Genomic DNA, 14,943 nt, shown 5'->3' with positions numbered 1-14,943 from the left:
GTGGCAGTATAAGGCCATGCTATGGCTTACTCATCTGAGAGTGTTCGAAGTTACTGATGGTTTACCTGAAGGAACTATATCCGACCAAGATCAGAACAAGTTCAAGGAAAACAATACTCTCTTCGTCGGATGCGTTCTAAGTATTCTTGCCGATCGTCCGTGTGATGTGTACATGCACTTAACGGATGGTAAAGAGCTGCGGGATGCACTCGAATGCTAAGTTCGGTGCAACCGATGCAGCGATGAACTGTACATCATGGAGAGCTTCCATGACATCGGGATGGTTAACAACCGTTACGTAGTCGAACAAGCTCATGAGATACGAGTGCATTGCGAAAGAGCTTGAACTCCTTAAGTGTGCCTTACCCGACAAGTTTGTGGCTGGATGCATCATCGCTAAGTTGCCCCCTTCATGGAGGAACTTTGCCACAACTCTCAAACACAAGAGACGAGGAGATATCGGTTGAAAATCCGATAGCATCTCTTGATGTTGAGGAGAAAGCTCGGGCTAAGGATAATGCCGAGAAAGGAGAGGGTCGGTCTAGCGCCAACATGGTGCGAGAAGAAACCCTACGAAGCAAGAACAAAGGGAATAACAAGCCCTCCTTCAATAAGCCTATGAAGACTACAACCTTCAAGAAGAAGAAGATGATAAACAAAGCAGATCCGAGCTCGCTTTACATGTGGAGAGACTGGCCACTTTTCTAAGGACTGTCCGGAGAGGGCGGACCGCAAGAAAAAGGCGAGGCAAGTCAACACGGTGACCGCTAGCAATGCTCGATGGGTATGGTAATCTCTTTCTTGTTCTTTCGGTATTTCAATCTCCATGTTGGTGGATTGATACGAGTGCTAATGTTCATGTGTGTCTCGACATATCCATGTTCACTTCTTACCGAGTCGCCCGGGATTCTTCCGTCTTGATGGGGAATGGGTCACATGCTTCTGTTCGTGGTGTTGGCACGGTAGATCCGAAGTTCACTTCGGGAAGATCGTGCAGTGAGGAACGTGCGGCATGTCCCTACTATGAACAAGAATCTCGTTAGCGGCTCCCTTCTATGCAGAGATGGGTTTAAGGTTGTTTTAGAGTCGAATAAAGTAGTTGTTTCCAAGTTTGGACAATTTATTGGTAAAGGCTATGAGTGCGGAGGCTTGTTCTGCTTTTCGCTTTCTGATTTCAGTAATAAGTCTGTGAACCATATTTGTGGCAATATTAGTGATGATACTAGTGTTTGGCATTCTCGTTTATGTCACATTAATTTTGGTTTAATGTCTCGGCTATCCAGTTTAAGTTTAATTCCGAATTTCACCATTGCCAAAGGTTCTAAGTGCCATAGTTGTGTGCAATCAAAGCAACCTCGGAAGCCTCACAAGGCGGCCGAGGAGAGAAACTTGGCACCTCTAGAACTCATACATTCCGATCTATGCGAGATGAATGGTGTGTTGACAAAAGGTGGAAAGAGATATTTCATGACATTGATTGATGATGCGACTAGATTTTGCTATGTTTATTTGTTGCGAACTAAAGATGAAGCTTTAGACTACTTTAAAATTTATAAGGCCGAAGTTGAAAATCAACTAGAGAGAAAGATCAAGCGTCTTAGGTCGGATCGTGGTGGCGAATATTTTCCTAAAATCTTTGATGAATTCTGTGAGGAACATGGCATTATTCATGAGAGGACGCCTCCCTATTCACCCCAATCAAACGGGGTTGCCGAGAGGAAAACCGCACGCCGACCGACTTGGTGAATTCCATGTTAGCCACTGCTGGTTTATCTAAGGCATGGTGGGGGAGGCTTTATTGACTTCATGTCATGTCCCGAATAGAGTTCCTAACAAGAATAAAGATAAAACCCCTTACGAGGAGTGGGCTGGGAGAAAACCATCACTTTCGTATTTGCGCACATGGGGATGTTTGGCGAAAGTCAATATTCCAATTACTAAGAAGCGCAAACTTGGACCAAAGACAGTGGATTGTATCTTTCTAGGTTATGCTCCTCGGAGTGTAGGATATAGATTTTTAGTAGTTCAATCCGAGGTACTTGATATGCATGTTGATACTATTATGGAATCTCGTGATGCAACATTTTTTGAGAATATGTTTCCTATGAAAGATATGCATAGCATTGCTAGAATTTCTACTGAGATAATTCTCGAGTCTAGTACATCTAATGAGTATTTTGAACAATCACATGAGAATGTTACCGAGAAAGATGACAATGAAGCTCCTAAACGGAGCAAGAGACGAAGGATTGAAAAATCCTTTGGTGATGATTTCATTGTGTACCTTGTGGATGATACTCCCACGTCCATTGCAGAGGCATATGCATCTCCGGATGCGGATGATCGGAAAGAAGCTGTCCATAATGAGATGGACTCGATTCTTTCTAATGGAACTTGGGAGCTATCAGAACGACCCCATGGATGCAAGCATGTGGGCTGCAAATGGGTGTCCAAGAAGAAGCTAAGACCTGATGGTACTATTGAGAAGTACAAGGCGCGGCTTGTAGCTAAAGGCTACACACGAGAGAAGGCGAAGATTACTTCGACACCTATTCACACTGTCGCTAGACTTACCACCATTCGAGTACTACCGTCCATGGCTGCCTCCTATGGTCTTATCGTTCATCAAATGGACGTAAAGACAGCTTTTCTTAATGGAGAGTTGGAAGAGGAAATCTATATGGATCAGCTTCGATGGGTTCGTAGTAAAAGGTGAAGAAAGAAAGGTGTGCAAGTTGCTGAAATCTTTATATGGCCTGAAACAAGCACCTAAGCAATGGCATGAGAAGTTTGATGAACTTTGACTTACGTAGGCTTTGTTGTCAATGAGGCTGACAAGTGTGTTTACTATCGCCATGGTGGGGGCGAAGGTGTTATATTGTGTTTGTATGTGGATGATATTCTGATATTTGGTACAAACATGAAAGTAATACACGAGGTCAAGTCTTTCTTGTCAAAGTGCTTTGATATGAAAGATCCGGGAGAAGCCGATGTGATTCCGAACATCAAGCTTATTAAGAACGAGAGTGGGATTACTCTAACACAATCCCATTATGTTGAGAAGATTTTGAGCCGGTTCGGCTATATTGATAGCAAGCCTTCTCCAACACCTTATGATCCCGAGTGTGACATTACGCAAGAAGCCGGAGGATTGCCGTAGATCAACCGAGATATTCTCAGATTGTTGGCTCACTCATGTACTTAGCGAGCGCGACTAGACCGGACATCTCTTTTGCTGTTAGCAAGTTGAGTAGGTTCATGTCAAACCCGGGTACTGATCATTGGCATGCACTTGATAGGGTCATGCGCTACCTATGTGGTACAATGAGTTATGGGATTCACTATTCGGGGCATCCAATTGTGCTTGAAGGATATAGTGATTCGAATTGGATCTCGGATGTGGCTGATCCGTACGCCACAAGTGGGTATGTATTTACCTTTGGAGGTGGCGCAGATATCATGGAGATCTTGCAAGCAAACCATATTGACGAGGTCAACTATGGAAGCGAGAACTTATCGCTTTAGACACAACCACCTGTTGAATCGGAATGGTTGCGTGAGCTTTTGATGGACTTGCTCGTGGTTGAAAAACTCTGTTCCGGCAATCCTTTTGAATTGTGACAATCAAACTGTAATTGTCAAAGTGAACAATTCTAAGGATAACGCGAAGTCATCAAGACACGTCAAGAGACGTTTGAAGTCCGTCGGGAAATTGCGAAACTCCGGAGTAATAAGCTGTTACATATATTCAAACGAGACAAAAACTCGGCAGATCCCTTTACAAAGGGATTATCACGTAATGTGATAGAAAGTGCATCGACGGAGATGGGTTTGAGACCCATTGATGTTACACCATAGTGGTAACCCAACCTTTGTGATCGGAGATCCCGTGAATTAGGACACGGGAAGAACAAACTAGTGGTTTAATTGAGGAGAGTATTATGTAACCCTCTCTATGTGAAGATGCACAACTCTCAATTGCTTGTAAGGCGAGGTTGGCAACAAGCCTTAATGTGTTTATGTTGGCTATATTAGCAAAGATGTTGTCCTACGAGCATTCTTGAAATAACACACCTATATGAGTCCGATTGTTAAACGTCGCAATCTATGAGATTTGGGTGATCTCTAGTAAACTCATGAAGAGACCACGAAGTATGACGCATATGCTTCACCCGCGGGGTAGGCTACGGCAGCCATGTACTGGTCATGACTTTGAGTGAAACCCTGTTCACGCAAAACTTGCAATTCAAGGCTTAGTCCATTGTTCAAGTGTGAATGGATGTAGCTTAAGGTTCTAGGCGGAAGTTCAACTTAACGGTCTCCGCTGAAACACTTGGTATATAAACAAGCAGTGAGTATTGGTAAATCTCTAAATGAGTATTTGAGATCTGGTGGGGGATTGTTGAAATATTGGGCCCACATTTGGTGGCCCAAACTAGATTTCAGATTTTCCCTATAAATCTCAAAGCCCACTTAGTGGCAGCCATGTGAGTTTGAGCCCAAGTTGGTGGCAGCTCACTAGGGAGTGGCAAGAGGTGGGAAGTTTAGTCCCACATGGAAAGTTGGGAGGAAGTTAGACCACCTTATAAGGTGGGTTGTTTCACCACTAGTAACAGTCTCGACTCGACTCGACACGTCACGACGCGCGCGCCGCGCTCGTGGTGAGTGGATTGAGCCTCGAGCCGAGACTTTCCTTACTTTTTGCAGCTCAGGAAAACGAACAGAGTCCTAGACGGACGCGTCGCGGTTAGTCGGTTCGGGTCGCTCCCGGATCGTGGGCTATCTGTAACCGACTCGAAACGTTCGTGCGACGTGGGCGTGGCCCACGTTGCCTAGGGTTTCCCGAGCCTATATAATCTCTTGCCCGGCTACCGCAGAAACATACCGAATACACGAGTTAGGGTTTCCACCTCTCTCTGTTTGCGCCGCCATCGTAGCTTACTCCATCCCGCGCGCCGACGTGCATCGGCGAACGGGAGAGCAGGTCTCCGGAACCACTCGTCCTTGCGATCCTGTACGGGAGAGGGCGAATTAGGTTTTTGGGAAGCGCTCTGCGTGACTGCTCAAGCTCTTCATCACGGGTCGCCTTCCGTCCAAGTCGGGCGGTGTTGCCTACCGCCGTCTTCAACGCCGTCTACTACGACCCGTCGTCCCTATCATCAACAACGTTGTCATCAACAACGTTACTCGCCGCAACATCGTCCGCTACACCTTCACCGCCACCTCCACCGGATCGGTACGTGCGACATATCTCGATCCGTTTAGCGATGGATGTTGTACTGTTTGCTCTGCTACTGTTCATGTTGATCACTGCATCTAGTATGTTCGAGTTTCACATGTTAGTAGTTACTGTCGTCATGCTTAATATTCTGGAATTAATCATGGAAATTGTACCTAATTATCCAACAACATATGCCTAAATTGGTGTACATAGACACTTAATTAGCTTGAGGCATGTCAATTAGGTATCACGAGACATGAGGTTCTCGGCGGCGATCTGGATCTGGCACGGAGTGCATCTAGATTCTATCCAAAATCCACCACTTTTTGCTCTTGATTTCGGCGGCGGTGTTGCTCTAGGAGGCGGCTTGGCGACTGCACTTATTAACGTAGAATCCCTCCTTCCCACCCTAATCAGTGTACTTCTGGTGGCATGGCTGCATTGGTAGCGGTGGGGATGAGTTCGCACCCACCTTCTCTCATGGGGTAGCGATCAGAATGACAAATTAGCAAGGAAGTATTAAGCCAAGTCCAATCTATCATGTACTCGCAAGTAAAGGAGGGTACCCTTTTAAGGAGTAGAGATCCCGATTGTCTACGAGCAAAAGGAAAGTCAACAACATTGCCCTTACTTCTTGTTGGGTTGATCTGCTAGATACTTGCATCTAGGCACACATGGCTGAGGGTACAACTTTGGGTGACACAAACATGCTCCAACTGCAGTTATTGCAACTAGACGTGCAACTCTTACAACATTACAAAGATGAAGGTAAACATAAATTCTTGGATTTCAGTACCTCTCTTCAAAACATCTTTGTTAACATTCAAAACAACTTTGTCAAAACAGTTTTCTGTTACTTCTTTTCAAAGACTTTGGTGTTTGTCAAAATATTTTTTTCAAAAATCAGAAAATAGAAAAATTTAGAAAATGTGAATATTTTTAAAATATGAATAATTTGCTAAATTTATTTTTAAAAAATTTGAATATTTTTCGAAAATGAACACTTTTTGAATTTTTTTAAACCGACAAAAAACCATCAGACAATTTTTAATCTCAAAAAAATTTAAATCTATTTATTTCTTAAAATAGATATTTAAAATTGGACAATTTTTAAAAGTTGAGCATTTTTCAAAATTAAACTTTTTCAAAAATAAGCAATTTAAAAATGATCTTTTTCAAAAAAAACCTGACAAATAGCAACAGAAAACAAAAAAAAACTGGACGAAAACCGATGAAAAACTGGACGAAAAAACATCTCAATGCGATGTTGGGCCGGTCCATTAAACACTACGGGTGTGCGGTGTGTGCTATGGGGCTTTACTTGGTTTAGGCCACTCTAGATTTTTTTTTTGACAGTCAATACCACATATATTCATAGCAACAAATAGTACATGGTAGAGATACATGAACTGACTCTAATGATTATAAAATAAAGTCTAAAAGATAGTAACAAATCTTCGAGGTCTTCAATTTCTTTCTTCTTCCAGAACACAATCTTGTACTCTTCTGAAGGCAGCCAAAGATAGATAATGAAACATAAACCTGTAGATACCGACGAAAGTTCTCCCATAATTTTTTGAGCCCAATGCCCAGGCTGCGTGCACGCACGCAACCATTAAAGCAGTCATACAACATCGGCAAGAGTACCAACACCAGTATGTCAGGGAATAATAATCAACTAGCTTTGTCGTCATCGATGGAGAGTCGAGAGTACGAATCACCATTATCGAGGACGTAGCAGTCGGGACAAAAACTGCGAGGATAATCCTCCTCGCGGCAACAACGACAAAGATCCGAAATCGATCTGGCGAAGCAAGATCCGAAGACCCATACCTAGAAAATTGTGATTGTTCAACACCACCATTGACGCCGGGAAGAAGATCTCGTCGCCGAACGAAAGGCCGAAGACCACTTATCGCAGACGATGCCATCTCCATTGAGGGAAAACCAACAAAAAGGCGGCTACCAAAATCCTAACATAATCTAATAAAAACAATACTTATATTCGAAACTCTACGTATAGATCGGGTTCCTCACTTCTCCCGATATCAGCGAAGCCGACCGAAAGAGAAAACCAATCTATGAAGGAGGATGAACTGGAGGAGGCAGCTAGGTTAAAGCGGCCGCTTTTAGGCCACTCTAGATAGTCTCAGAGATCTCTACAAACACTGACACACAGAACGGGTGACAGGCGGCACGCCGCCGCGTGCAGGCACGAGGCCGCCCGCTACTCCTTGCACGTGTCGGCGTGAAGCCACGCGGAGGCGGAGCACTGCCTCGCGTCCGGAACAGGAAGTCAAGAACCCTGGCATGCAAAGCCAGGAGCGACCACGTAAAGCTCGAACGAGAATGTGCGCAATGACATCTCGGAGCCTTGTCAGGTCGGCCACTCCAGGGCGCCACGTACACGCCAAGCACCCGATGCCCACTCCCCCACTCTCGTCTACAAAGCCAATCTTCCGCTGCCTCCGCTCGTCTCCTACTGAATCTTCGTGTGTCCCGTCAGTCGATCCAAAAGAGCTTTGCTTCCCTCCGAGGTCTCGTGTTTCCCAGCTTTAGCAACATCAATCTTTTGTAGAATCGATTTGAGCACGGTTTATCGGGAAGGAGAAGATGGGCAAATCATGGGCGCTTCTGACCCACCTCCACTCCGTCGCCGGGTATGCATCTCCTTGCAGATCTGCTTCTTTCCGACGGCAGAGTCCCGGTGATGTCTGATATTGTTCCTGTTCCTGCTGCTGCTGCTTCGTCTCCTTCCGCAGGCCAAGCGTTATGCTGCTCTACCCTCTGTAAGTACACCCAAGAACTAATTACTGAACCTACCGCTATCGATCGTTTTCCTTCATTCCCATTGTTAATCCTCACTACATCCGACACTGACGGGTCTGCTGCGCAGCTACGCGTCGATCTGCGCGATGGAGAGCCCGTCCAAGGTCGACGACGAGCAGTGGCTGGCCTACTGGATCCTCTACTCCTTCATCACCCTCCTCGAGCTGGTCGCCGAGCCGGTCCTCTACTGGTAAAGAATCTTCCGTCCCAATTGAATTACTCCTTTAAATCGTAGAGCTGGTTTGTACCTGATTTCCCGGTCGATCTCATTGTTTTCTTGCTGCGTCCAGGATTCCGGTGTGGTATCCGGTGAAGCTGCTCTTCGTGGCGTGGCTGGCGCTCCCGCAGTTCAAGGGCGCCTCCTTCATCTACGAGAAGTTCGTCAGGGAGCAGCTCCGCAAGTACCGCGGCAGGGCGCGCAAGGGCGACTCCGACCACAAGGTGCACATAGCCAAGGTAACAACCAGATCAATCGCGTTTTTCTGCACTTATTATCAGTGATAATATGTAAGTGCTCTATGCCGGAGAGGCCGAGTTCTGTTCTCTGTTTCTTATGTTCCCCTACTGGAAAAAAACTATTGCAGGCTGAGGCGGCTGACAATGTTCATATGTACTGAGGAGAAGGGACCGGGCAGCAGATTGATCCACGAGTGTAACCTACTGTTGTGCAGAATCCTTAAGATCTTAGCTAGCAGGTGTATCATGTACTGTACTATCTGAAATGTGGCAAAACTAGTTATTACTGTAGTACTTACTCTGTAGAAGTTACTGTACCGCTTCTGTTACTGAAACACTTGATGTTGTAAGCACATCGAGAAGTGCAACACACTATTACTACTGCGCATGCTCTCTATAATAAACCGACGCCTTCTGGCCTGCTTCTAGGCTCTTGTGGAACTTGCTGCTGCGAGTTGAATGAATCCATAGGGCCGATGTTTGACCATATGTCAACATGTGTTATGCCACGACATTTCCACGCAACGCAACGAGTCTTGAATATTGTTCTACAATGGTAGAGGTGGAATATGTTTGAAAATGCAAGCATTTCTGGTCATTCAAGTAGCCCACGCTTCAAGGATGACACTTCCGTGAAAAAAAGATCTACGGAGTATTAAATTTCTCTTCAATCTGTGAAGCAGTATGCATTCGCATTCAAGAGGAGTATCTGTTCCTTGCAAGCTTGAGCACAGAGGCATTGAATGAACAAATTTGTTCTAGTCTCAGGGGTATGTTCGTTGCTCATAACACAATTATACTCAAATGGAAAATTGTTCTCTCTGCAGCAAGTTCCTGAAGGAGTAACCAGAAGAAGAGTGTGCTTTTGTTGGCAGCAAGATTTTCATAAGCAACTGAAAAGCAGATGTTTAATAGTCTGAAGAGGCCTTTAAGACCAAATTATTGAAATTGTGAAGTTCAGAGAGATCTCCATTAGTAATAGCTGAAGAAATTGAAGTGTACAAAGAATGCGCAAATGAAGCCAAAAGAAGAAAAGAGTGTTGCAGATTTTGCTCATGCCAGTCATTTTCCCATAGTAAAATTGTTCTGCCATTTTATAATTATAACATGAAGCCAATCCTTTAAAACAATTTTAGGCAACCCCTCCATCAAAACTAGCAGTCTCTCTAATCTTGGCTGGTGGTAGAGCTGGATCATAGTAAGATTCCCATACCAATTCAACTTAAGGGATGTATAACTTGATTATAGAATTTATCCACGAACTTCAGAAGCAGACATTGATTTTGCAGCTTCAAATCAATCACACCAAGTCCTCCCATATCTTCTTTTTCCTGAAACGAGGCAAACGCTTTACCTTTTCGCTTAATTAAGAAGAAAGTTACTCCCTCCGTCCATAAATAAGTGTACGTGCGGGGTTTTCGAGATACATTATGAAGTGAAGTAAAAAATGCATTGGGAAGATGCATCTCCCCTCTTTAATTAGTTCACCTCCAATGAGCTAAGTGCTGAGCTAAGTGCTTGTAAAAAATAAGGAGAACATATGCTCAATATTATTGGGTTTGATTTCTATGCGATGAGAGAGAAGCAATTAAAGTGCATTGGGAATATAGAAGTACACTCTTTTGTGGACAAAGTTTAGGGATAGATGTCCACTTATTTGCGGACGGAGGGAGTACTCGGTTAATAAACGGAAAACCAAATAAAAACCGATGCAGCTGGAACGAGCCAACACCAACACAAGAAGGGCCAAGCCCAAACACCACTCCGCTAAGACCGGACGACCTCTCACCAAAGCCCAAGAAAAAAACGTCATTACTGCTATGAGAGCCGGACGCTCCAACAAAGATGAAGAAGCCAACCATCCAATAGAGTGCGAAACTTCCGGGATCACTGTCTCAACCTCCAACAGCTCCCCTAGCGGGCAGACGAACCGCCAACACCACCTTCTGGAGCCCCCGTCCCAACTTAGTCAACCCACCTCGTCCACCAGGCTGACAACCCCGCCACACTAGCGACACAACATAGCCGCCCAATCCATGGCAAGCAGCTGATCCACCCCCTGAGAAAGATGCCCATCATGATTTTCGAGGCCGCTGCCATGACGCTCCTAGAACACCAGGGGCATGTAACACCTCGGCCACCCCTGGCCGGGTCTACTGGTAGCTCTCTAAGATCTTTAGACTAGCCTCACAGACTAACATGTCTTTTTTGCGCATTTTGTTGGTCACCTATCCTCAAATCGCTCCGGACCAAGTATGCTTAACGTCATTTTTTTTTAAGATGAGCTTAACAAAGAAATTACAACTTGTTAATATGAGTATCTGATACGTCTCAAACGTATCTATAATTTTTTATGTTCCATGCTACTTTTATGATGATACTCACATGTTTTATACACATTATATGTCATATTTTTTTAAGTTACACTTGTTTTATCTTTCTATGCTTGTTGCATTATGCCTACATGACTTGTTTATTTACAAGATCCCTTTTCATAGGAAGTGGGTTAGGCTTAAATTTGTTTTGAATTTGCTTTTTGATGCTCTCTTTTGCTTCAACTACTATTTCTTGAGAGTGCATCATTAAAATTGCTGAGCCCATCTTAATGGCTATAAAGAAAGCACTTCTTGGGAGATAACCCATGTGTTTATTTTACTACAGTACTTTTGTTTTATATTTGAGTCTTGGAAGTTGTTACTACTGTAGCAACCTCTCCTTATCTTTATTATATTGCATTGTTGTGCCAAGTAAAGTCTTTCATAGTAAAGTCAATACTAGATTTGGATTACTGAGCAGAAACAGATTTCTTGCTGTCACGAATTTGGGTATGATTCTCTGTAGGTAACTGGTGTCTACGGGTGCTTCTATTCTTGTAGACAGTGTTGGGCCTCCAAGAGCAGAGGTTTGTAGAACAGCAGCAAGTTTCCCTTAAGTGGATCACCCAAGGTTTATCGAACTCAGGGAGGAAGAGGTCAAAGATATCCCTCTCATGCAACCCCGCAACCACAAAGCAAGAAGTCTCTTGTGTCCCCAACACACCTAATAGGTGCACTAGTTCGGCGAAGAGATAGTGAAATACAGGTGGTATGAATAAATATAAGCAGTAGTAACGGCGCCAGAAAAGTGCTTGCTGGCGTGCAGTTGATGGTAGCAATATTGCAGGAAGTAAAGATGTAGTAAAACAATAAACAAGCAGCGATAGCAGTATTTAGGAACAAGGCCTAGGGATCATACTTTCACTAGTGGACACTCTCAACATTGATCACATAACAGAATAAATAGATAGATGCTAGACTCTACACTCTCTTGTTGGATGATGAACACCACTAACTGTGTAGGATTACACGAACCCTCAATGCCGGAGTTAACAAGCTCCACAATATTCAATGTTCATATTTAAATAACCTTAGAGTGCATGACAGATCAACATAACCAAACCAAGTACTAACATAGCATGCACACTCGTCACCTTCACACTATGTAGGAGGAATAGATCACATCAATACCATCATAGCAATAGTTAACTTCATAATCTACAAGAGATCATAATCATAGCCTACGCCAAGTACTAACACCGATGCACACACCGTCACCATTACACCGTGCGGGAGGAATAAAACTACTTTAATAACATCACTAGAGTAGCACATAGATAAATTGTGATACAAAACACATTGCAATCATAAAGAGATATAAATAAGCACTTCACTATGCCATTCATAACGAGTGAATAAGTATTCTCGTGAAATATAGCCTAAGAGACCCACACGGTGCACACACTCGTCACCTTTACACACGTGGGACAAGGAGTCTCCGGAGATCACATAAGTAAAATTCACTTGACTAGCATAACGACATCTATATTACAAGCATCATCATATGAATCTCAATCATGTAAGGCAGCTCATGAGATTATTGTATTGAAGCACATGGAAGAGAGATTAACCACATAGCTACCGGTACAACCCCGAGCCTCGATGGAGAACTACTCCCTCCTCATGGGAGACAGCAGCGTTGATGGAGATGGCGGTGGTGTCGATGGAGGAGCCTTCCGGGGCACTTCCCCGTCCCGGCGGCGTGCCGGAACGGAGACTCCTCGTCCCCCGGATCTTGGCTTCGCGATGGCGGCGGCTCCGGAAGGTTTCTCGTACCGTGGCTTTTCCCCTATCGTGTTTTAGGTCGTGGACCTTTTATAGGCGAAGAGGCGGAGTCGGAGAGGCGACGAGGCGGCGACACAACAGGGGGGCGCGGGCCCCCCCTTGGCCGCGCCAGGGTCATGTGTGGTGGGCCTGTGGCCCCCCTCTGGCGACTCTCGGGTGTTCTGGAAGCTTCGTGGAAAAATAGGATGCTGGGCCTTGATTTCGTCCGATTCCGAGAATATTTCCTTACTAGGATTTCTGGAACCAAAAACGGCGAAAACAGGAACTGGCCCTTCGGCATCTCGTCAATAGGTTAGTTCCGGAAAACGCATAATAATGACATAAAGTATGCATAAAACATGTAGATATCATCAATAATGTGGCATGGAACATAAGAAATTATCGATACGTCGGAGACGTATCAGCATCCCCAAGCTTAGTTCTCGCTCGTCCCGAGCAGGTAAACGATAAATACGGATAATTTCTGGAGTGACATGCCATCATAACCTTGATCATACTATTGTAAACATATGTAATGAATGCAGCGATCAAAACAATGGTAATGGCATGAGTAAACAACTGAATCATAAAGCAAAGACTTTTCATGAATAGCACTTGAAGACAAGCATCAATAAGTCTTGCATAAGAGTTAACTCATAAAGCAATAAATCAAAGTAAAGGTATTGAAGCAACACAAAGGAAGATTAAGTTTCAGCGGTTGCTTTCAACTTATAACATGTGTATCTCATGGAGATTGTCAACATAGAGTAATATAACAAGTGCAATATGCAAGTATGTAGGAATCAATGCACAGTTCACACAAGTGTTTGCTTCTTAAGGTGGAGAGAAATAGGTGAACTGACTCAACATAAAAGGTAAAAGAAAGGTCCTTCAAAGAGGAAAGCATCGATTGCTATATTTGTGCTAGAGCTTTTATTTTGAAAACAAGAAACAATTTTGTCAACGGTAGTAATAAAGCACATGTATCATGTAAATTATATCTTACAAGTTGCAAGCCTCATGCATAGTATACTAATAGTGCCCGCACCTTGTCCTAATTAGCTTGGACTACCGAGATCATCGCAATACACATGTTTTAACCAAGTGTCACAAAGGGGTACCTCCATGCCGCCTGTACAAAGGTCTAAGGAGAAAGCTCGCATTTTAGATTTCTCGCTTTTGATTATTCTCAACTTAGACATCCATACCGGGACAACATGGACAACAAATAATGGACTCCTCTTTAATGCATAAGTATGTGGCAACAATTAGTGTTCTCATATGAGATTGAGGATATATGTCCAAAACTGAAACTTCCACCATGATTCATGGCTTTAGTTAGCGGCTCAATGTTCTTCTCTAACAATATGCATGCTCTAACCATTAAAGTGGTAGATCTCTCTTACTTCAGACAAGACGGACATGCATAGCAACTCACATGTCAACAAAGAGTAGTTGATGGCGTCCCCAGAAACATGGTTATCGCACAACAAGCAACTTAATAAGAGATAAAGTGCATAAGTACATATTCAATACCACAATAGTTTTTAAGCTATTTGTCCCATGAGCTATATATTGTAAAGGTGAAGAATGGAAATTTTAAAGGTAGCACTCAAGCAATTTACTTTGGAATGGCGGAGAAATACCATGTAGTAGGTAGGTATGGTGGACACAAATGGCATAGTGGTTGGCTCAAGGATTTTGGATGCATGAGAAGTATTCCCTCTCGATACAAGGTTTAGGCTAGCAAGGTTATTTGAAACAAACACAAGGATGAACCGGTGCAACAAAACTCACATAAAAGACATATTGTAAACATTATAAGACTCTACACCGTCTTCCTTGTTGTTCAAAACTCAATACTAGAAATTATCTAGACTTTAGAGAGACCAAATATGCAAACCAAATTAGCAAGCTCTAGGTGTTTCTTCATTAATGGGTGCAAAGTATATGATGCAAGAGCTTAAACATGAGCACAACAATTGCCAAGTATCAAATTATTCAAGACATTATACCAATTACCACATGTAGCATTTTCTGTTTCCAACCATATAACAATGAACGAAGCAGTTTCAACCTTCGCCATGAACATTAAAGATAAAGCGAAGAACACATGTGTTCATATGAACCAGCGGAGCGTGTCTCTCTCCCACACAAGCATGTATTTATTCAGAGAATGAAAATAACAAAATGAAAATAAAAGCACACAGACGCTCCAAGTAAAGTACATAAGATGTGACCGAATAAAAATATAGTTTCAAGAGAAGGAACCTGATAATTTGTTGATGAAGAAGGGGA

General features: G+C 43.5%; 1 protein-coding gene across 1 annotated transcript; it reads left to right on the top strand.

The window, feature by feature from the left end:
• The first annotated feature begins 7,722 nt into the window (after positions 1-7,722).
• LOC124682385 (protein HVA22) lies at positions 7,723-8,679 on the top strand. The gene is made up of 5 exons (XM_047217079.1): positions 7,723-7,881; positions 7,984-8,010; positions 8,118-8,240; positions 8,341-8,506; positions 8,635-8,679. The coding sequence occupies exons 1-5, from the start codon at positions 7,835-7,837 to the stop codon at positions 8,665-8,667; spliced, it is 396 nt and encodes a 131-aa protein (XP_047073035.1). The 5' UTR covers positions 7,723-7,834; the 3' UTR covers positions 8,668-8,679.
• Positions 8,680-14,943: the final 6,264 nt, after the last annotated feature.

Source organism: Lolium rigidum, chromosome 1 (genome assembly GCF_022539505.1).
Source record: "Lolium rigidum isolate FL_2022 chromosome 1, APGP_CSIRO_Lrig_0.1, whole genome shotgun sequence".
Classification (NCBI taxonomy): domain Eukaryota; kingdom Viridiplantae; phylum Streptophyta; class Magnoliopsida; order Poales; family Poaceae; genus Lolium; species Lolium rigidum.
This window is presented reverse-complemented; position numbering and strand designations above follow the sequence as displayed.

Excerpts from the sequence above, each read along its gene's own strand:
- LOC124682385 (XM_047217079.1), top strand. The coding sequence starts at position 7,835 with ATGGGCAAATCATGGGCGCTTCTGACCCACCTCCACTCCGTCGCCGG. Across the intron at positions 8,011-8,117 it reads GTTATGCTGCTCTACCCTCT|CTACGCGTCGATCTGCGCGA; the intron begins GTAAGTACACCC and ends TCTGCTGCGCAG. Across the intron at positions 8,241-8,340 it reads GCCGAGCCGGTCCTCTACTG|GATTCCGGTGTGGTATCCGG; the intron begins GTAAAGAATCTT and ends TGCTGCGTCCAG.